Source organism: Mytilus edulis, chromosome 1 (assembly GCF_963676685.1).
Source record: "Mytilus edulis chromosome 1, xbMytEdul2.2, whole genome shotgun sequence".
NCBI classification, from domain to species: Eukaryota; Metazoa; Mollusca; class Bivalvia; order Mytilida; family Mytilidae; genus Mytilus; species Mytilus edulis.
In genome coordinates this window covers 60,007,135-60,030,927 of record NC_092344.1, presented here as the reverse complement: position 1 = coordinate 60,030,927, position 23,793 = coordinate 60,007,135, and the positions used below count along the sequence as shown (strand labels likewise).

General features: G+C 33.5%; 1 protein-coding gene across 1 annotated transcript; it reads left to right on the top strand.

Annotated features, from left to right (window-relative positions):
* Window positions 1–744: 744 nt before the first annotated feature.
* On the top strand, window positions 745–23,379 carry LOC139524329 (perlucin-like protein). Its single transcript, XM_071319121.1, has 4 exons — window positions 745–883; window positions 5,526–5,608; window positions 7,740–7,836; window positions 23,141–23,379. Exons 1-4 carry the CDS (start codon window positions 745–747, stop codon window positions 23,362–23,364), a joined length of 543 nt encoding a protein of 180 aa, XP_071175222.1. The 3' UTR covers window positions 23,365–23,379.
* Window positions 23,380–23,793: the final 414 nt, after the last annotated feature.

Sequence of the window (23,793 nt, the reverse complement as noted above, 5' to 3'; positions counted from 1 at the left end):
ACATTTAATATTAGGGCATTTAAGATATATTTATTATTTAAATGTTGAAAGCTCCAAATTTTGATAGTTGTAATTCTTCAGTTCCAAAGTTGAATATATAAAAGTAGTCATTTTGTCTATAATATATAGCTCATTGCCCTGAAACCTTGTTCACAGGCTTTTAATTTAGAAAGCTCTGGTCACACTAAGTTGGTTAAAATCCGTTAAGTCCTACTATCCTATTAGATTTACTTTGTTTACAAATATAGACTCTAGTGTGAACATTACATATCTTGCCATTTTTGTTCATACACCTTTAAAAAAAAGTCTTAAAAAGGAAGTACATTTTGTATTTAAAGAGGTTGAAATTACATGTACACTGTAAAAAAAACTTTTGGTCATGAATGGACCAGCTGAAAAAGGTTAAAAATAAGTATGTCTGAAGCTGTCGAGAGAATATAACACCCACTTAGCGTAGGTACAATTTTTAAAAGTTTTCATTTATTGTTTTTAACATGTTAAAGAAATGCACTCGGTACGAAATAACTGTGCTGAACAGTTAACAGTAATATGTTGAACAGAGGCCTAATAAGCTTTTAAAATTTAAAAAAAAAAATTTATGACAAGACCGCTTTTCCTGTTAGGTAGTAAAAGTTTTGTTTTTCTCTCATGAAGGTTCTGTAGGATCAAATACATTGTAAGAATAGTGAATGATAATAAATGCATGTAATATGCACAATACATTTGTAAATAAAGAAAATAGACATGACAATGAAGAATAATGGGGTGTTAAATTATAAGAAATACAGAAAAATGAAGAAAAAAAAGTTTAATAGAGATAAATGGTATAAAGAATTAGATAAGAAAGAAATGAAGGACACTCCATCCAGACCATCATGCACCAGTAAGAAAGTTAGTTTTGTAAAATGATTCATTTTTAAAAAATAATTTAAAGTCTAGACGGGAAATGTTCTAAATTTTAAGTGTGCATGCTTAACAAAATCACCAGCATTCGCATTCAAATATTCTAGGTTTACAACAAGAAAATTGTGTTTGCATATATTATATTACTCCAAGATTACTCTCACGTCCAACAGCTGTTTTGGCAGAAAAGCTTGGACAGTCCCACATCTCAGAGTAGTCTCGGACTTTCATAGGCCATTTTTCTAATAGAATTGCCATATAAATCATTAAGACCGAAGTCCAAATTTCTATATTGTTCAAAGAATCTGGTTTCTTATTAACCACAGTCAGGGCACCTCCTTTCAAAACAAAATCACCATCCAAAGTTGAATCAGACCTGCAGCAGATTTTAACAATAAACCTAAATGAATAAACTCACCTCGCCAAATTTTTTCCTTAATGGAGTATGGCAATTATCGTAGAGGATGAACTTTTTGACTCTTTATAATAACACAATATTGCAGTGGTTGTGTCAAGTTATATCGTGAACTGTTATTGCGATTAAATGTTTTTCCGAATGCTTTATAATTGAGGATGAAACATTCTTATATAAATACTTGATCCTGATTTGAAACAGACAGTGTTAGTTTTTACACATCTTATAAAATGCTTATCTCTTGATGGTGGGCGTTTACTAACAAAGAAAGGAGAAAACTTTAATTTCTAGAATTCAACTGTAAAAGCATATAGATATATGCGTTTCCAAAAACTAATTTCTTTTTAATGCATTTTGATATTTTTCATTGTTTGTTAGTATTATCTTTAATAAAACAGTTGTCGCAGTACTGGTGCAGTGGCGGGATCTGGCAAGATGACAGGGGGGTCATGACCCTATAATTCTACGTTAGACCATATGCTAAAATATTCTACTGTGGTACCACAGGGAAGTTGTGTTTTTTATAAACGGCTTTCTCTTGTTTACCAGAGCGGCCGGTTCATCACTGTTACCAGTTTTGAATTTTATCCTCCGAGTACCGAGGAAGCGTTATTCAAGTTATGGCCTAGCGTCAGTGTGGGGTCGTGCTCCTCATTCACTCTGATTTTGCTTAGAAGAACTTTTGATACTTCTGTTACCAGAAGAACACCTACTTGCCAATATTAAAAATGACGGCGGTTTGTATCGACTTGCCAGGCCTCGTTTACTGTTTTTCCCCTGCGGCCGATTTGATTCCACATAAAGATTTCTTGAATTATTTATTATTAGGAGTTGCGGAATGATTGCCTATGAGACAACTCAGCTGTAAAACAACGTTGGTATTAGCATCTAAAGATAACCGTACAACCTTCAATAATGAGCAAAACCGTTACCATATGCGGCCTTTTTTATTCCACACAATATTTCTTAAATTATTTTAATCTTTAATTAATAACATTGATGTCTTTCCGTGTGTTTCATTTATCCCTGTGCCTGTTATATTGAATCTTATTGAAGCAGCATGTAGAACAGTATGTGAACTTCTATTATGATTTTTATTATAACTTGCTCCACAGGAGGCCTACATTAGCGACGTCAGGAATCTTAATTAGAAAACCTTAAAAAGTTATAACATCCTAAATATACCAAAGTGTCAATAGATAAAAGAAAACGACGGAACATGTCATGAAGTATCAGTCGTTGTGTAATGCATATAAAAGTACATTGCCTAATGATTATTTTAATTATTACCAACATTTATGCTTATTCCCAGTGCGAACTCAAAAAATGTTGATGCGTGTTGAATGCAATAATAAATAATTAAAAAAAAGAATCAATGATTTCTAATTCAAACAAAGTAAGATTTGAAACCTAAGACATTTAACCTGACGCATATACACGAGCAAATGATATTGCATAAGTATGACGTGTTTGGTATTTTAGAAGCATGTAAATATTTAAAAGTATATATAGATTATAAGGGAATGAATGCAAAGCTTGAAAACTGGAAAATGCAATATTAAAGAAACGGTAGACAGTGGCAAGGTTTTCATTTTATTTTGTATGTGTTAAGCCTAAATTGGTCCGATTAAGCTTTCGAATATGAAGGTTCATTATTTTATTTTCTTGACGAGCTGTTTCCACTTCGTTAAGACACATAGAATTGTGATAAATAAAGCATCATTTTCCGTAAAACATAAAAATAGGATCGTAGTTAGTAAGTTCACTACAGACCATGTTGTTGCCACGAAAACGATGTGTGTCATTAGATGTTTGTCACATGAAAAATGCTGTGAAGCTAGCTATGATATATTAAATTCTATTTGTCGTCTTGATACGTCTGAGAACTGTTGTGTTGACATGGAGATTGTTGACGGATGGGAAACCTTCAAAACAGATATATATGGTAAGATCACATAAATCTTGCTGAAATTTGTAGAAGAAAATGGTTAATTTGCTTGGGTAGGAAGTAATTTCTAAACCCTTACTCATCATAGATTGAGTGGCACGGTATTTTCCCTTAAAACACAATAGTTAACATGGTCAACCTAATGAAAGTAAATAAAAACTGTAAACATTAGTAATCTATTTCTCCAGTTTAAAATTTTTATGACAAATAAAGTTCTCTTTTTAGTTTTGGTAGTGGATATTATGAAATGTTCACAGTTTTTGATCAGATCTATTAGTATTTTTGTCTGTTGTGTTGTATGTCTGTGACGAAAGATTGAACTGTTTTGGCAGCTGTTGTACAATGAAGGTCACCTTAACCAATGATGTCTATTAGGGTTGCTCTTTCAAGTATGTAAAACATCGGAACTATAAACAACTACATGTTTACATGAAGTTATTTTAATTGAATTGTGACACAGTGGTGACTGTTGTGCTTCCATTCTGACAATTTAACCTATTATGTATGTTTTGTTCACGCATCGTTGTAAACATAATGAAGTTTGATGCGACTGTCATACAAGTGAGAGGTTTATCGCTACAAAACCAGGTTCAATCCAACATTTTCTACATTTGAAAATGCCTGTAACAAGTCAGGAATTCAAGTTGTTGTCCATTCGTTTGATGTGTTTTATCATTTGATTAGGGACTTTCCGTTTTGAATTTTCCTCGGAGTTCAGTATTTTTGTGATTTTACTTTTTATAAAGCAAACATGAGGTCAAATTCGAAAAAAAACTATGCATTTGTGTCTGTAAAGAATATTATATAACGATCAATTTAGTAAAAGCACGGTTATCGTTATAATAACAAGGACAGTTGTTATGATTGCAAATGAGACAACTATCCACTAAAGTTCAAATGATCTGGATGTTGTAAATAACTACCGAGCACACAGTTAAGTTGTCTAGATATGATTAAATGCACCTTGTAAATGACTTAACTTACAGTTAAACAAACAAAATTCATGTATTTTGTATTCAGCAAAATTATTTAATTCTATTTTTTGCAGTTAACATTTTCCAACAGAATAAAATCTTGCTTATATTCAAGAAATTCAAATAACAATACGCCATTAGCACGGCAAAAAAACAAAGCTACACAGAACCCGAAATCAAAACAAAGGTAAATATCAGGTGCTCTAGAAAGGTAGGTAGATTCTTATCCATACAGACACCTGTCATGTAGCCCATGGCTAGAACAAATATTGAGAAAAGCCGCAATTATGATAGCGTCTGTAAATAGTTATCAAAGGTACCAGGATTATAATTTAGTACGCCAGATGCGCGTTTCGTCTTCATAAGACTCATCAGTGACGCTCATATCAGAAAAGTTAGAAAGGCAAGCAAATACCAAATTGAAGAGCATTGATGATCCCAAATTCCAAAACGTTGTCCCAAATACGGCTAAGGTAATTAATGCCTGGGATAAGAAACCTTTTGAAGAGATGATACCCACAAAACGCAAGCTCTGGAATATAGCCATTTTTAAACGGGACTTTTATTTTTAACTGTTCTTTTCAAAAGCAGATGAAAGCACGTTTCAAATATTTTTATCCTGCGTAAAATGTATTAAATCATCATAAATAAAATATTTGACATTGTTTTTCTTTCTTTTTTCTTTTTCTTTGTTGACATATTTGTTTATTTGTATTATAGTTACTAAGACTATAACACAATGGAGACTACTGTATCCCTATTTTGACATTTAAACCTATAATGTGTAGTTGTTTTTTACGCATATTGACTTTTATGCGACTGTCACACAAGTAAGAGATTTGGCTAGCTATAAAACGAGGTTTAATCCACCAATTTCAACATAAAGAAATGCTTTTACCAAGTCGAAAATGACAGTTGTTTTACATTTTTTTGATGTATTTGGGCTGTTGATTTTGCCATTTGATATGGGACTTTCCATTTTGAATTTTCCTAAAAGTTTGGTATATTTATCATTTTACATTTTAGTAGATAAGACTCAATATTTTCAATAATGAATAAAAATTTCAGGTCTAAGTCATTGTGTAGCATTGTTCACTAGATAAGATGTTTTAAACAACTACACAACAATAGTCTTTGAAATCTCAAAACATATATGCTGTGATACTGTAATTTTGAGTATCGGTAACATGACTGCATACAAATGGTAATTTTGGTCTTTTCCTAGAAAGCTAAGACTTTTTTGTTCATGCCTCAGCAATTATGCATAATCTTCACTCAATTTCAGAAACGCCATGCACTGGTTGCGTCAGCTATGGGACGTCATCTTACAAATTCTCTGTGGACAGTAAATCCTGGGCTGACGCTAAGGTAAGTCTCTCCGTTATACTTTATATGTATTACGGATTATCTTATATGTAGAAAAGTTTGGCCTTAGTTACAATGACACAATTACAATTACTTTATTGTTAGGTGTAACATTTAAATTCTGATAAAAAATAAAGCATACATAACACATAAGCTAAATAAAATACACAAAATAAAGCAAAAGTTTATATTATTTTGAAAAATGCAATACGAGTCCTTAATCTTAAACATTGATAACTGTTGTATATTTCGACATCTTAATGTGTAGAAAGGTAACATAAAAGTATAAATTTTTTTTCAATATCTTGTATTGTATGTGTTACCATATAAAATTATTTTTATGGTTTGGAGAAATAATCACATAAATATTGAACACTAACATAAAACAAGTTTGATTTTCAACGGTTTTAAAGGATGACCACATACAGATTTTCCCAAGGAATCTACTTGTATATCGTATGATATCCCTTTGATATTTAATCTGTCCTTTCTTAGCCATATCAATGATTATGATTGTGTAAACAGTCAAAACATTTATACTTTTTGCGCATAGCATTTTCTACACAAGGAAAGGTCTGTACCAAGTCAGGAATATGACAGTTGTATTCAATTCGTCTGATGTTTTTGAGCTTTTGATTTTGCCATTTGTTAAAAGCCTTTTCGTTTTAAATTTCTTTGGGTTCGGTATTTTTATTATTATATTTTTGAAATAATTTAAGACTATACAAAATACTTGGTCTTCTCAATTGATCATTAATACCTTACACTGCCGAAGGAACAGGTGCATGCATTACTATAATTCAACCATTTAAACAATCTACAGACACATGATCTCAATTGTATAATAACATATTAAGAGAAAGAACAACATGATTGTTTGAAAAGTCTGTATGTTATACAACTTAATTATATGTGGTTGACTTGACACTCGTACTAATTCCACAAATAATAGAAAAGGCAAATATAACAGAGGACAGTGGACAGAAAACAGTAAATTGGGTATATGTGCACACTCTGATTGAATCTGTCTTTTGGGGTACATACTCATCGAAACGTCACGAAAACATTTTTTTTATACAAAAGTCAAGACATTGTTAATAATATATTCCCCATCGAGGGAAGTGTTCTAAATAAATTATGATATATCATAACTCGTGTAAAACCTCATCAAAGATACCTTGCCTATGATTTTGAACCTAAGATGCGCGTTTTTTCTACAAAAGTCTCATCAGTGACGCTCGAATGAAATCACTAAAAAGGACAAATAAAGTATGAAGAACAACATCGAAGCCCAGAAATCTCAGGTGCTCCGGTAAGAGGGACAACGGATACCAGAGGGAAATTCATATGAAAATTAACTGACAACGCCATGGCTAAAAAAAAAAAAGAAGACACACAATAGTACACAAAACAAGGGTGATTTATTTCTTTAAGATTGAGGAAGTGTATCGATGCTTCCATTGACCTTTTATAAAGAACCCCCCCCCCCCCCCCCCCCACGTTAGCTTTTCTTGACTAGTTTTATTTTTCCTCAGTTATAGATCAATGGCTGGCCTGGGTTTGAATCCCAGTTACAGTTACATATTTAGGAGAAAGAGTAGGCTAATGCCGACACAAGACATGGCTCGCACCAGCAAGTGGAAAGGGTTTAATATAAGTTGGTTCCCAATCCACTATACATAAATATGGTTAAACTTAGTGTAAGTTTTGGAACAAATCATGCCCAAAGATTACTTTGTCTTCTAAAGGAAAAAATCACGGCGAAAAAAAACATTAGTTAACATTGGTGTGAGTTGGAAGTCTTCTTTATGTTACAATTACTATTGAGATTAGGAATGTGAATCGGTGCATTCCTTTGTCTAGTAAGGATTCATAAAGTACCGGGGTTTCGTTTGGACCCAAAAGATCCAGCGTCAGTTTTGAAAGACAAATTGCAACGAACATAGGTTTTTACCAATTCATAATGACTGTGTATACAATATGTAAGTTCTCAATCGCAACCAGTCTAGCTATAGATCCATTGTTCTATTTATAACTGATAATTTGCAATTTAGAATTATCGTTAAGGTAGTTAAGACTCTTTTTTATGTCTGTTGTGTCGCTATAATGGGAAACATATAACTTTTTACAACAGATAAGCTGTGTGTGCTTGAAAGGTAAATTCCTGGAGGCTGAAACGAGAGAGGAAAACAATTTTATCAAAGCTGAACTGAATACGATGAATACAGGAAGTAAGTAAACATCACAGTTGTAAACACAACTATCAAATTTGTTCATAAACTCATATTTTTGGCCCTAAAATCTAAAATCCTAAAAAAGGTTTGATGAAAACATTTATTAAAAACCCATAAGGTTCAGCTTCACCAACTGCGTCATTAGTGACGTTTTTGTGACATCATAATGTAGGTAAATTACTTTAAAATTATTTTTTGCAGGATTATGCAAAACTAATGACATTTTTTTTTTTTTTTTTTTAGATTACAGTGCCGTCATTCTTCTATATTCTAAAAATGTACTAGTCCTTTTATTTCTCTTTGAAATTACTAAATTTACACGGTTATAAATTGATTTTCATCTCTTTTTTCCCTTGTTTTTGTAAATTAACCCCCACTTTTGGTATGATGTTAGGTGAAATATCTCCGTTTTCATTTTCACAAGGATATATGGCTACTATATGGTGTTCCTCCATAGTGAAAGTATCCAAATGTCACCGTACCTACAAGTTTAAGTTTGCAAATCAAACGCTCTATATGATATATATTGTTTTGCAAATAAAATATATTGAGATGCTTCATTTACCTAAAAAATATAGGCTATCATTTCAGTTCCCTCGAAAACTTTCAGAATTCTTATCAAACATGACAGAATCAATACAATCTTCACGTTTTGCGATTATATCAAGCAATACTATTAGTTGCTGTGCAAATTTTGACGTGTGCACAACATATCTATTTAAGGAAAATAATTTTAACATAAAATTTCGTAATGATGGTGAGATATAATGACAAGGCTGATATTTGTCTCTACAGTAGTTTCATTGAATTTTTGCGTTAGACATAAGATGTGTTTAAAACCGCGACTTTGTTAGTAAGTCTTACAGCAGAATGTTTGTCTTTTTACCTATTATATAGTTATATAATAATGTCTGTCTTTTTACCAACAATATTGTTATATAAGAATTTCTGTCTTTTTACCAACAATATGTGATAGGAAGTAAGGGATATAAGCCGATAATAGTCCATTCTGTAAAGTATTAGACAGGTCTGCGGCCACAGGCCGAAACCTGTCCAATATTTTACAGAATGGACTATTAGAGGCTTATATCTTACTTAAAACATTGTTTAACACGTCGAAAAGGGTAGAACAAAAGAAAAAGCAAGCAAAGATTTTATTTTCATCATTTCTGAAAAGTTTTTGTGAAGAAACTTTCTTTACATTAAAAAATATCCTATATGTTGGCCACTTTAAACAGAAGCTCAACTTAAAAAACGGTAGACAAAAAGAAAGTACGGCTGAAGGTAAACAACATGTACTGCTACATGAAGAATAATACACAGGGTATGCGTATCATGATTTTTGCGTGCTCAAGGACTATTCATAGTTTCTGCTCATAGTTTCCTAATTCCTATTCTTAATGCAAAAACGAAAAAAGAGATGTCGTTATAAGTGATTGTGTTGTTTTAAACTTTGGATTAAAATCAAATATGTATTCAGAATCTATTCAGATACACTATTTTAGTATGGATTACAAAGAGGATATAGTCAAAGCAGCTTATAATGGCAAGTTTTATATATTATATTTCAAAATATTTCTCTCCTGTTAGTTTCCTGTTTCTTCTCTGGTTTTATTTTATAATTGGTGACTGAGAAAAAAGAACAGCATATGAAGACAGGTTCTAGTTGAACCATATCGAGTGCACCGCAGTCGATTTTATTTCAAATATATAATTAATATGAACAAAAGAAAAGATAACAACATGTAATCAGTTATTTTCTTTTGTTAGAATTTTCAAGAGACTGTTATTGTCGAACTCATACATAACCACATGAATATTCCCCTACCCCTTTTCTGGGTTTGTTTCTGCAAGGTCGTGTCGCTCTTTTTTCCCCGTTTATTTGTGTATTGAGTCCCTTGTATTTTTTAGATGTTACCAAACGTAATTTTGTCTCGATTTTCTTTTTGAAAACTTTAATAAAACGATCACTGCGAACATGTGCGAATCGGTCACACGATTGTTTAACTTGTAAATCTACGCCAAAACCTGAGAAAAAAAAATCTTATAGTTCCCTAGTTCATGAAGGAAGTTCTAAATTCGTACTCTGTACAACGGATAAAGTTTAGGTTGTTCATGCCCCTTGTATTTCGGCATGATCTATCAAATTTTAGAAGCATTACTATATTGCTTTTTTCATTTTAATTGTAATTGAAAATGATGTTAGGAAGAATAAGAGCAATATCAGAGGTCATTTTGATTACCTAAAGACGGACGAGAATAAATCAACAGTTACTTATTGAATTAGTGCTTAAACAGACAACACAAAAACATGAGAAAATGGCTGAAATATAAGTGTTGGTAGTGTTAAAATTCAATTTGAAAGTGATTATTTTACTCAAGAAACCGTCTTGATGAGTGACAAAATTATTGTATTGGAAGGCGACTTTAATAAAATGTTTTTTTAATTGTCATTTGTTCTTTGGTTGTATTTTTGTTTACATGATGAAATCAATTGGGGGTATTTACAGCTAATTTCCTAATGCTTGGAAAGTAAAGCTTTGGTTGGATTGCTTGCTTTTTTTGAACAAAATTTAACCTAAGCTTTGTAATTAAGATTGACATCTGTTTACTATATATATATATATATATATATATATATATATATATATATATATATATATATATAGGCATATCTAAACCTGTCTGCCATGTTATGATGTGATTGAACGTTATCCCAATTACAATTGTTCATTATACAAACAAAGCAATCGAGCTAACCAAAGTCTTACTCTACAACATGTAGGAAATTAGCTGTAATAGGTTTTTTTCAGTGATTGAACTATCATTTACCTGTAAGAATCAGTTATGCTACCTTTAGCTATCCAATATTTTTAAGAAAGAAGAGGGCTATTCTTAAACATATTGGACAGCTAAAGGTTACATATTGGTTTCTTACAGGTAAATAATAGTCCAGTCACTTAAATAAAGAACAGGTAAAACAATAGAATGACGTCACAACAATTTTTTAACTGTGCATAGTATATTGGTGTTTTTTTCTCGATCTAATAATATCCTTTGAACGTTGAACCATAAACGTCAAAATCATTCAATCGCGTAGTGGAATTAACTATTTGTGGATTCTTATAAATTCTATATATAACTTGTGGACTAGTTAAAATCTCGGTCTATTTCTGAAATTTATTCTTACATACTTTTTATTTTTTAACCCTGTATGCTAACATTGCCTAGGTAAATTTTTAAATTGTTTGTATGCTCATTGAACGACAAATCCATGTGACGTATGCAATTTTCTGACGTCAGACACACAAATCAATGATTGTGTTTGTAGATAGATGTGTTTGTGTTCTGTTAAATTGTTCCATTTAAAATTGTTATACGATAATGACTGATGTATCCATATTCTGACTATTGTATTTATTGTGTCTGTTTAGTTAACGCATCAATGTAAATATAACGGAAATTGATGAGACTTTCATCAAAGGGAGAGGGTTAGTGCTATAAAACCAGGTTAATCCACCATTTTCTACATTTGGAAATGCCTGTACCAAGTCAGGAATATGACATTTCTTGTCCATTCGTTTTTGATACGTTTTGTTATTTGATTTTGCCATGTGATTATGGACTTTCCGAATTGATTTTCCTCTTAGTTCAGTATTTTTGTGATTTTACTTTTTTTAACACCGGTATACTACTGTTGCCTTTATTTATGCTTATCAACGATATCATATGCATTAAGTTTACGCAACAAATGATATATGATACCAAATTACTCTTATGATATAAATATTGGCACTATTGGTTTTGTTAATATAAACATATCACATACAGGATTTCAAGAATTACAAGCATATTCAATAACCGGTACTATCTTTATATGGGATTATACTCTTGAAGTCAAGATTTGTCTATTGCTCAAAAGGTTACTGTTTCCTATTCAACATCTATATGTAATTTTATAATTCAAAATAGTTCTGTTGTTGTAAACCATCATGCTACTTATGAACATTAACTGTCCAAATTCTACTGCACCAAATCTGCATTTTGACAATTTCTGTCTCTTTAGTGATGTTACAAGATACAATATAGTTCTTAGTTGTAAGTATAATGCTATTGATTCATATTCTCAACACTTTTTTAATTTGTATAAGTTTCATACTCTCAAGCAATTCACTTTTTAAATTGACAAATATATTTAGCAGCTATTCTAGAAATGTAACATTTAAATATTTTGGCCACGAGCATCACTGAAGAGACATGTATTGTCGAAATGCGCATCTGGTGCAAGAAAATTGGTACCGTTAATTTTATTACTACCACTGGGTCGATGCCTCTGCTGGTGGACTATTAGTCCCCGAGGGTATCACCAGCCCAGTAGCCAGTACCGAAGTACTGGCATGAAAATACGGATTGTTTGTGTTATTAAAATTTGCTGTTACTAAATATTAGAAATTATTTTAAATTAAGGAATGTATCTCCCTCATGCAAAGCTCTGATTCCTTTCACTGATTTGGCTATACTTTTTGGACCTTTTGGATTATAGCTCTTCATCTTTTATATAAGCTTTGGATTTCAAATATTTTGGCCACGAGCATCACTGAAGAGACATGTATTGTCGAAATGCGCATCTGGTGCAAGAAAATTGTTACCGTTAATTTTATTACTACCACTGGGTCGATGCCTCTGCTGGTGGACTATTAGTCCCCGAGGGTATCACCAGCCCAGTAGCCAGTACCGAAGTACTGGCATGAAAATACGGATTGTTTGTGTTATTAAAATTTGCTGTTACTAAATATTAGAAATTATTTTAAATTAAGGAATGTATCTCCCTCATGCAAAGCTCTGATTCCTTTCACTGATTTGGCTATACTTTTTGGACCTTTTGGATTATAGCTCTTCATCTTTTAGATAAGCTTTGGATTTCAAATATTTTGGCCACGAGCATCACTGAAGAGACATGTATTGTCGAAATGCGCATCTGGTGCAAGAAAATTGTTACCGTTAATTTTATTACTACCACTGGGTCGATGCCTCTGCTGGTGGACTATTAGTCCCCGAGGGTATCACCAGCCCAGTAGCCAGTACCGAAGTACTGGCATGAAAATACGGATTGTTTGTGTTATTAAAATTTGCTGTTACTAAATATTAGAAATTATTTTAAATTAAGGAATGTATCTCCCTCATGCAAAGCTCTGATTCCTTTCACTGATTTGGCTATACTTTTTGGACCTTTTGGATTATAGCTCTTCATCTTTTATATAAGCTTTGGATTTCAAATATTTTGGCCACGAGCATCACTGAAGAGACATGTATTGTCGAAATGCGCATCTGGTGCAAGAAAATTGTTACCGTTAATTTTATTACTACCACTGGGTCGATGCCTCTGCTGGTGGACTATTAGTCCCCGAGGGTATCACCAGCCCAGTAGCCAGTACCGAAGTACTGGCATGAAAATACGGATTGTTTGTGTTATTAAAATTTGCTGTTACTAAATATTAGAAATTATTTTAAATTAAGGAATGTATCTCCCTCATGCAAAGCTCTGATTCCTTTCACTGATTTGGCTATACTTTTTGGACCTTTTGGATTATAGCTCTTCATCTTTTATATAAGCTTTGGATTTCAAATATTTTGGCCACGAGCATCACTGAAGAGACATGTATTGTCGAAATGCGCATCTGGTGCAAGAAAATTGTTACCGTTAATTTTATTACTACCACTGGGTCGATGCCTCTGCTGGTGGACTATTAGTCCCCGAGGGTATCACCAGCCCAGTAGCCAGTACCGAAGTACTGGCATGAAAATACGGATTGTTTGTGTTATTAAAATTTGCTGTTACTAAATATTAGAAATTATTTTAAATTAAGGAATGTATCTCCCTCATGCAAAGCTCTGATTCCTTTCACTGATTTGGCTATACTTTTTGGACCTTTTGGATTATAGCTCTTCATCTTTTATATAAGCTTTGGATTTCAAATATTTTGGCCACGAGCATCACTGAAGAGACATGTATTGTCGAAATGCGCATCTGGTGCAAGAAAATTGTTACCGTTAATTTTATTACTACCACTGGGTCGATGCCTCTGCTGGTGGACTATTAGTCCCCGAGGGTATCACCAGCCCAGTAGCCAGTACCGAAGTACTGGCATGAAAATACGGATTGTTTGTGTTATTAAAATTTGCTGTTACTAAATATTAGAAATTATTTTAAATTAAGGAATGTATCTCCCTCATGCAAAGCTCTGATTCCTTTCACTGATTTGGCTATACTTTTTGGACCTTTTGGATTATAGCTCTTCATCTTTTATATAAGCTTTGGATTTCAAATATTTTGGCCACGAGCATCACTGAAGAGACATGTATTGTCGAAATGCGCATCTGGTGCAAGAAAATTGTTACCGTTAATTTTATTACTACCACTGGGTCGATGCCTCTGCTGGTGGACTATTAGTCCCCGAGGGTATCACCAGCCCAGTAGCCAGTACCGAAGTACTGGCATGAAAATACGGATTGTTTGTGTTATTAAAATTTGCTGTTACTAAATATTAGAAATTATTTTAAATTAAGGAATGTATCTCCCTCATGCAAAGCTCTGATTCCTTTCACTGATTTGGCTATACTTTTTGGACCTTTTGGATTATAGCTCTTCATCTTTTATATAAGCTTTGGATTTCAAATATTTTGGCCACGAGCATCACTGAAGAGACATGTATTGTCGAAATGCGCATCTGGTGCAAGAAAATTGTTACCGTTAATTTTATTACTACCACTGGGTCGATGCCTCTGCTGGTGGACTATTAGTCCCCGAGGGTATCACCAGCCCAGTAGCCAGTACCGAAGTACTGGCATGAAAATACGGATTGTTTGTGTTATTAAAATTTGCTGTTACTAAATATTAGAAATTATTTTAAATTAAGGAATGTATCTCCCTCATGCAAAGCTCTGATTCCTTTCACTGATTTGGCTATACTTTTTGGACCTTTTGGATTATAGCTCTTCATCTTTTATATAAGCTTTGGATTTCAAATATTTTGGCCACGAGCATCACTGAAGAGACATGTATTGTCGAAATGCGCATCTGGTGCAAGAAAATTGTTACCGTTAATTTTATTACTACCACTGGGTCGATGCCTCTGCTGGTGGACTATTAGTCCCCGAGGGTATCACCAGCCCAGTAGCCAGTACCGAAGTACTGGCATGAAAATACGGATTGTTTGTGTTATTAAAATTTGCTGTTACTAAATATTAGAAATTATTTTAAATTAAGGAATGTATCTCCCTCATGCAAAGCTCTGATTCCTTTCACTGATTTGGCTATACTTTTTGGACCTTTTGGATTATAGCTCTTCATCTTTTATATAAGCTTTGGATTTCAAATATTTTGGCCACGAGCATCACTGAAGAGACATGTATTGTCGAAATGCGCATCTGGTGCAAGAAAATTGTTACCGTTAATTTTATTACTACCACTGGGTCGATGCCTCTGCTGGTGGACTATTAGTCCCCGAGGGTATCACCAGCCCAGTAGCCAGTACCGAAGTACTGGCATGAAAATACGGATTGTTTGTGTTATTAAAATTTGCTGTTACTAAATATTAGAAATTATTTTAAATTAAGGAATGTATCTCCCTCATGCAAAGCTCTGATTCCTTTCACTGATTTGGCTATACTTTTTGGACCTTTTGGATTATAGCTCTTCATCTTTTATATAAGCTTTGGATTTCAAATATTTTGGCCACGAGCATCACTGAAGAGACATGTATTGTCGAAATGCGCATCTGGTGCAAGAAAATTGTTACCGTTAATTTTATTACTACCACTGGGTCGATGCCTCTGCTGGTGGACTATTAGTCCCCGAGGGTATCACCAGCCCAGTAGCCAGTACCGAAGTACTGGCATGAAAATACGGATTGTTTGTGTTATTAAAATTTGCTGTTACTAAATATTAGAAATTATTTTAAATTAAGGAATGTATCTCCCTCATGCAAAGCTCTGATTCCTTTCACTGATTTGGCTATACTTTTTGGACCTTTTGGATTATAGCTCTTCATCTTTTATATAAGCTTTGGATTTCAAATATTTTGGCCACGAGCATCACTGAAGAGACATGTATTGTCGAAATGCGCATCTGGTGCAAGAAAATTGTTACCGTTAATTTTATTACTACCACTGGGTCGATGCCTCTGCTGGTGGACTATTAGTCCCCGAGGGTATCACCAGCCCAGTAGCCAGTACCGAAGTACTGGCATGAAAATACGGATTGTTTGTGTTATTAAAATTTGCTGTTACTAAATATTAGAAATTATTTTAAATTAAGGAATGTATCTCCCTCATGCAAAGCTCTGATTCCTTTCACTGATTTGGCTATACTTTTTGGACCTTTTGGATTATAGCTCTTCATCTTTTATATAAGCTTTGGATTTCAAATATTTTGGCCACGAGCATCACTGAAGAGACATGTATTGTCGAAATGCGCATCTGGTGCAAGAAAATTGTTACCGTTAATTTTATTACTACCACTGGGTCGATGCCTCTGCTGGTGGACTATTAGTCCCCGAGGGTATCACCAGCCCAGTAGCCAGTACCGAAGTACTGGCATGAAAATACGGATTGTTTGTGTTATTAAAATTTGCTGTTACTAAATATTAGAAATTATTTTAAATTAAGGAATGTATCTCCCTCATGCAAAGCTCTGATTCCTTTCACTGATTTGGCTATACTTTTTGGACCTTTTGGATTATAGCTCTTCATCTTTTATATAAGCTTTGGATTTCAAATATTTTGGCCACGAGCATCACTGAAGAGACATGTATTGTCGAAATGCGCATCTGGTGCAAGAAAATTGTTACCGTTAATTTTATTACTACCACTGGGTCGATGCCTCTGCTGGTGGACTATTAGTCCCCGAGGGTATCACCAGCCCAGTAGCCAGTACCGAAGTACTGGCATGAAAATACGGATTGTTTGTGTTATTAAAATTTGCTGTTACTAAATATTAGAAATTATTTTAAATTAAGGAATGTATCTCCCTCATGCAAAGCTCTGATTCCTTTCACTGATTTGGCTATACTTTTTGGACCTTTTGGATTATAGCTCTTCATCTTTTATATAAGCTTTGGATTTCAAATATTTTGGCCACGAGCATCACTGAAGAGACATGTATTGTCGAAATGCGCATCTGGTGCAAGAAAATTGTTACCGTTAATTTTATTACTACCACTGGGTCGATGCCTCTGCTGGTGGACTATTAGTCCCCGAGGGTATCACCAGCCCAGTAGCCAGTACCGAAGTACTGGCATGAAAATACGGATTGTTTGTGTTATTAAAATTTGCTGTTACTAAATATTAGAAATTATTTTAAATTAAGGAATGTATCTCCCTCATGCAAAGCTCTGATTCCTTTCACTGATTTGGCTATACTTTTTGGACCTTTTGGATTATAGCTCTTCATCTTTTATATAAGCTTTGGATTTCAAATATTTTGGCCACGAGCATCACTGAAGAGACATGTATTGTCGAAATGCGCATCTGGTGCAAGAAAATTGTTACCGTTAATTTTATTACTACCACTGGGTCGATGCCTCTGCTGGTGGACTATTAGTCCCCGAGGGTATCACCAGCCCAGTAGCCAGTACCGAAGTACTGGCATGAAAATACGGATTGTTTGTGTTATTAAAATTTGCTGTTACTAAATATTAGAAATTATTTTAAATTAAGGAATGTATCTCCCTCATGCAAAGCTCTGATTCCTTTCACTGATTTGGCTATACTTTTTGGACCTTTTGGATTATAGCTCTTCATCTTTTATATAAGCTTTGGATTTCAAATATTTTGGCCACGAGCATCACTGAAGAGACATGTATTGTCGAAATGCGCATCTGGTGCAAGAAAATTGTTACCGTTAATTTTATTACTACCACTGGGTCGATGCCTCTGCTGGTGGAGTATTAGTCCCCGAGGGTATCACCAGCCCAGTAGCCAGTACCGAAGTACTGGCATGAAAATACGGATTGTTTGTGTTATTAAAATTTGCTGTTACTAAATATTAGAAATTATTTTAAATTAAGGAATGTATCTCCCTCATGCAAAGCTCTGATTCCTTTCACTGATTTGGCTATACTTTTTGGACCTTTTGGATTATAGCTCTTCATCTTTTATATAAGCTTTGGATTTCAAATATTTTGGCCACGAGCATCACTGAAGAGACATGTATTGTCGAAATGCGCATCTGGTGCAAGAAAATTGTTACCGTTAATTTTATTACTACCACTGGGTCGATGCCTCTGCTGGTGGACTATTAGTCCCCGAGGGTATCACCAGCCCAGTAGCCAGTACCGAAGTACTGGCATGAAAATACGGATTGTTTGTGTTATTAAAATTTGCTGTTACTAAATATTAGAAATTATTTTAAATTAAGGAATGTATCTCCCTCATGCAAAGCTCTGATTCCTTTCACTGATTTGGCTATACTTTTTGGACCTTTTGGATTATAGCTCTTCATCTTTTATATAAGCTTTGGATTTCAAATATTTTGGCCACGAGCATCACTGAAGAGACATGTATTGTCGAAATGCGCATCTGGTGCAAGAAAATTGTTACCGTTAATTTTATTACTACCACTGGGTCGATGCCTCTGCTGGTGGACTATTAGTCCCCGAGGGTATCACCAGCCCAGTAGCCAGTACCGAAGTACTGGCATGAAAATACGGATTGTTTGTGTTATTAAAATTTGCTGTTACTAAATATTAGAAATTATTTTAAATTAAGGAATGTATCTCCCTCATGCAAAGCTCTGATTCCTTTCACTGATTTGGCTATACTTTTTGGACCTTTTGGATTATAGCTCTTCATCTTTTATATAAGCTTTGGATTTCAAATATTTTGGCCACGAGCATCACTGAAGAGACATGTATTGTCGAAATGCGCATCTGGTGCAAGAAAATTGTTACCGTTAATTTTATTACTACCACTGGGTCGATGCCTCTGCTGGTGGAGTATTAGTCCCCGAGGGTATCACCAGCCCAGTAGCCAGTACCGAAGTACTGGCATGAAAATACGGATTGTTTGTGTTATTAAAATTTGCTGTTACTAAATATTAGAAATTATTTTAAATTAAGGAATGTATCTCCCTCATGCAAAGCTCTGATTCCTTTCACTGATTTGGCTATACTTTTTGGACCTTTTGGATTATAGCTCTTCATCTTTTATATAAGCTTTGGATTTCAAATATTTTGGCCACGAGCATCACTGAAGAGACATGTATTGTCGAAATGCGCATCTGGTGCAAGAAAATTGTTACCGTTAATTTTATTACTACCACTGGGTCGATGCCTCTGCTGGTGGACTATTAGTCCCCGAGGGTATCACCAGCCCAGTAGCCAGTACCGAAGTACTGGCATGAAAATACGGATTGTTTGTGTTATTAAAATTTGCTGTTACTAAATATTAGAAATTATTTTAAATTAAGGAATGTATCTCCCTCATGCAAAGCTCTGATTCCTTTCACTGATTTGGCTATACTTTTTGGACCTTTTGGATTATAGCTCTTCATCTTTTATATAAGCTTTGGATTTCAAATATTTTGGCCACGAGCATCACTGAAGAGACATGTATTGTCGAAATGCGCATCTGGTGCAAGAAAATTGTTACCGTTAATTTTATTACTACCACTGGGTCGATGCCTCTGCTGGTGGACTATTAGTCCCCGAGGGTATCACCAGCCCAGTAGCCAGTACCGAAGTACTGGCATGAAAATACGGATTGTTTGTGTTATTAAAATTTGCTGTTACTAAATATTAGAAATTATTTTAAATTAAGGAATGTATCTCCCTCATGCAAAGCTCTGATTCCTTTCACTGATTTGGCTATACTTTTTGGACCTTTTGGATTATAGCTCTTCATCTTTTATATAAGCTTTGGATTTCAAATATTTTGGCCACGAGCATCACTGAAGAGACATGTATTGTCGAAATGCGCATCTGGTGCAAGAAAATTGTTACCGTTAATTTTATTATTAAGGTAGCACAATACAAAAAAATTATACTTCCAATTCCCCAGTTTTAAAATGCTATAACTTTCTTTATAATACTTGAAAATTTATAAAAGTGGTATTTATGGATAGCTAACAGATTACTCTTTCAAATTAATGCAATGTTAGTATTATACAATAATTATGTAATCAACTATAATTTTAACTGTGACAACAAAATTGTACAAGACATTTCCAGTTTAATTGCAATTAGCTTCTTCGTGGATACCCCTAGAGGTTGATTTTATTATACGTTGTTCCTAAAGCCATTATCTACAAAAGGGTGTTCTCAGATTTCACAAAGAATGTCTAGATCAAATTTTACACCTACTTAAACATTATCTACTTTTATGTGGTAAGGATGTTTTCACTAATTACAGATTTAAGAGAGAATGGAATACATAGCGATAATTTGAGACACCCTTTTGTAGCTCCTGCTGTGTTGCTTATGATTTCGTTAACATTTCCTGTATAGTTATAGAAATGATAGAGCTAAATTCATTCAAGTGAACTGATCAATATTTTGCCATTAATTGCATAATAATTGATTACATAATGATTGCATAGCAAAAATATTGCATTCATTTAAAAGATTAATCTTTTATCTATCAATGTATACCTCTTTTATTAGTTTATATGCAGTATTAAGAAAGTAAAAGAAAAAATGTATGTAAAAATCCAAATATAAAAAAAAAATAATACAAAAATCCAAATATAAAAAAATAATCAACGTTTGTCCGAACTAATCATAAATTTGCGATAACGCGTAGCGCATGGTTTAACTTTTACTGTTGTTCAAAAGAGTATATTTTTGGTTAATTCGTGGATCAGTTATTCTTTTCAATACATTGACCAAGGGCGTCATCTTTGAGAGTACTCACGAAGCTCTGCAAACCACAGAAATTTTTGTGCGTCTCCCCCAAAGTCTTGTAGACTGTTTCTTTCCATCTTCTAACAGAGACGAAGTTGTGTCGCATCCGGTAAGAGCATGTACAGCAGACATCAGTTTACAAATTATTGGGGGAAAGGTAGGCACATAGTTGGTGAATGAGTAAAATTCTTCGCTTATCCTTTACAATGCTAATGTTTCCCATCTGCACCCACGACTCACTTGTTTTTGTCATCTGTTTAAAGTAGTGAACATACAGAGGATGGGATTCCATATCAAAATGATCAGTCATGGTTTCATTCAGATGGTTCACAATGGCAATAACATGTTTTTTTATTGCTGTTGGTTTTGTTTTCGTGTGTGAATTTGCATTATTTTTAGCAATTCTAACCCTTTCCAGCATTACACCACTAAGGGATGCTAGGAAATGTCTGGTAAGTCAATCTAACAACGCAGACTTTGGATTTGCAAGTTATGCCTACGATGCCACTTGATCTCTTTTTGTTTTTTATAACGGTTCTGTTGCCTGTATTTTTGATTTTGCAGTATATATTTTGTTTCAATGCACAAGTCGAAATAATGCTTCTGAGATAAATGGGTTTGATTTTGTTGTTTAATTTAGTAATTTAATATCATAAAAATGAGGATTATTTTATATTTTGCATAAAAATAAATGATTAAATTAAATTGAAACGTATTCTATTAAATGCAAAATATTAGTAGTGTTAAACGTTACAAAAACTCTTCATTAACGGAATAATTTTGCTAAACTTTATTTGAAATCGTTACAATTATGTGTAACAACAATGTCTATAATAACAGAAAGCATATCACGAATGTTCTTGTAAAATGTAGAACTAAAAACAAGTCAGGAATATGACAGTTGTTATCCATTCGTTTGATGTGTTTGGACTTTTGATTTTGCCTTTTGATTTTTGATTTTCCTTTTTGAATTTTCCTCGGAGTTCAGTATTTTTGTGTAGTTACTTTTTAAAGTCAATTTTTCTTTAAAGTAAGGTAACGGACTTCAAAGCCTATTATACAAAAATTGCACAGTACGATTTTTTTACGACAAGTCAAAATGTAAAGTTCAACCTGTTAACTACTAATACTGTGATTTATAGCCGCATAGTCCGAATGACAATTAAACTCTGTAAATAAGCGTCCTTTCCTTACTTGGTCACCGTACTACTATTTGTTGATATGCAAATTTTGACGTGTGCACAACATATATATTTAAAGGACAATAATTTTCGTAATGATGGTGAGATATAATGACAAGGCTGATATTTGTCTCTGCAGTAGTTTCACTGAATTTTTTCGTTGAACATAAGATGTGTTACAAACTACGACTTTGTTAGTACGTGTTACAGAATAATGTCTGTTTTTTTACCTATTACATACTTTTTAGTTATATATTTATGTCTGTCTTTTTACTAACAATATAGTTATATTATAATTTCTATCTTTTTCCAAGCAATATTTGATAGGAACTGTGAATAGTATATTGGGGTTTTTTTTCTCGAGCGAATAATGACTTTTGAACACCGGTATACTACTGTTGCCTTTATTTATGCTTACTAACGATATCATATTCATTGAGTTTACGTATCAAATGATGTTGTAAACCATCATGCTACTTATGAACATTAACTGTACGAATTCTACTGCATTTTGACAATTTCTGTCACTTTAGTGATGCTACAAGATATAATATAGGTAATCTCAGATTTCGTAGTTATAAGTATAATGCTATAAATTCATATTCGCAATACTACTTTATTTTTCATTAGTTGCATACTCTCAAGCAATTCACTTTTTAAATTGACAAATATATTTAGCAGCTATTCTAGAAATGTAGATAACGCGTATCGCATGGTTTAACTATCACTGTTGTTCAGAAGAGTTGCATATTTTTGGACAGTTTTATTCGTGGATCAGTTATTCTTTTCAATACATTGACCATAAAGTACTAATATCGAAATAACGAAGAAAATACAAAGAACTTCATCTTGTCTACTTATTTTCATTTTTGTCTATCGTAACGTCAAAACATATATAAAAAGCAGGTATTCAGATCAAAAGTACATATTTGTTTACTTCTAAATTTCTAGAAACCAGTGCGTCTGATATGCAAATTAGAGGTATGTTGAATTGTTCAGCACAAATAAAGGCAGCATTATCATACTGTTGTTCAAAAGTCATACATCGATCGATTGAGAGAAACTAAAATAAAAGAAACGACAGAAACACGGTAATGTCAGGGAAAGGTAAAGTTCTGTCATAAAATGGTTGTCACTTTATTTGAAAATTAAGACCCAATAGATAATACAAAGCAATGGGCTATGAATCACTTGTTTTCTTACTTATATATTTTGTTTCAGTCGATGGCTACTGGCTAGGAGGTTATAACTTCAACAAGGATAGAAGTCTTGAATGGATCAGTCACCCTGACCAGCCTATGACATATAGTGACATGTACCCGGGAGAACCAAATGGTCCGTCTTCACAGCGTTGTCTATTATACTGGAGGCAATTTGGATATGCTTGGGGTGATGGGTTTTGTACTGCAAAATTATCTTATGTGTGTGAATTTATCAAAACATAAATAAGCATGAGCATATATTTATTGTACGCTGTCTTTCTTGCTTATTTATATAGTGTCCAAAGCTGAGATCAGGGGAACTTTGTAATAACAGTCAGATCCAAAATTTTGTGGCAAAAGGCAGGCTGAATATGTCAAAGCATGGATGAAAATGTTAATATGTAAAAGTGCTGCAAAGACGACATTTTAATAACAATCGATGGCTGGATGATTGTTAACGTTCTATCTTCGACTTTTGAGTGCGATGTAAAATCGCTAAAACGTTTTTGAAGCTTTGCTAAAATACCATTTCCAATAGCATCACTGAAAATACTTAGTTTAATTTCGAACAATATTTTTGTGCGTAGAGTTTTTTTTTGTTGTGTTGTTCTGTGTGTTATGATTGTCTATGAAACACACTGAAAATGAATATATAGTGTTATCTTAAATGAA

Coding starts and splice junctions, on each gene's coding strand:
- LOC139524329 (XM_071319121.1), top strand. CDS start 745: ATGACAATGAAGAATAATGGGGTGTTAAATTATAAGAAATACAGAAAA. Junction 884..5,525: donor ATCCAGACCATCATGCACCA/GTAAGAAAGTTA, acceptor ACTCAATTTCAG/AAACGCCATGCACTGGTTGC. Junction 5,609..7,739: donor AATCCTGGGCTGACGCTAAG/GTAAGTCTCTCC, acceptor TTTTTACAACAG/ATAAGCTGTGTGTGCTTGAA.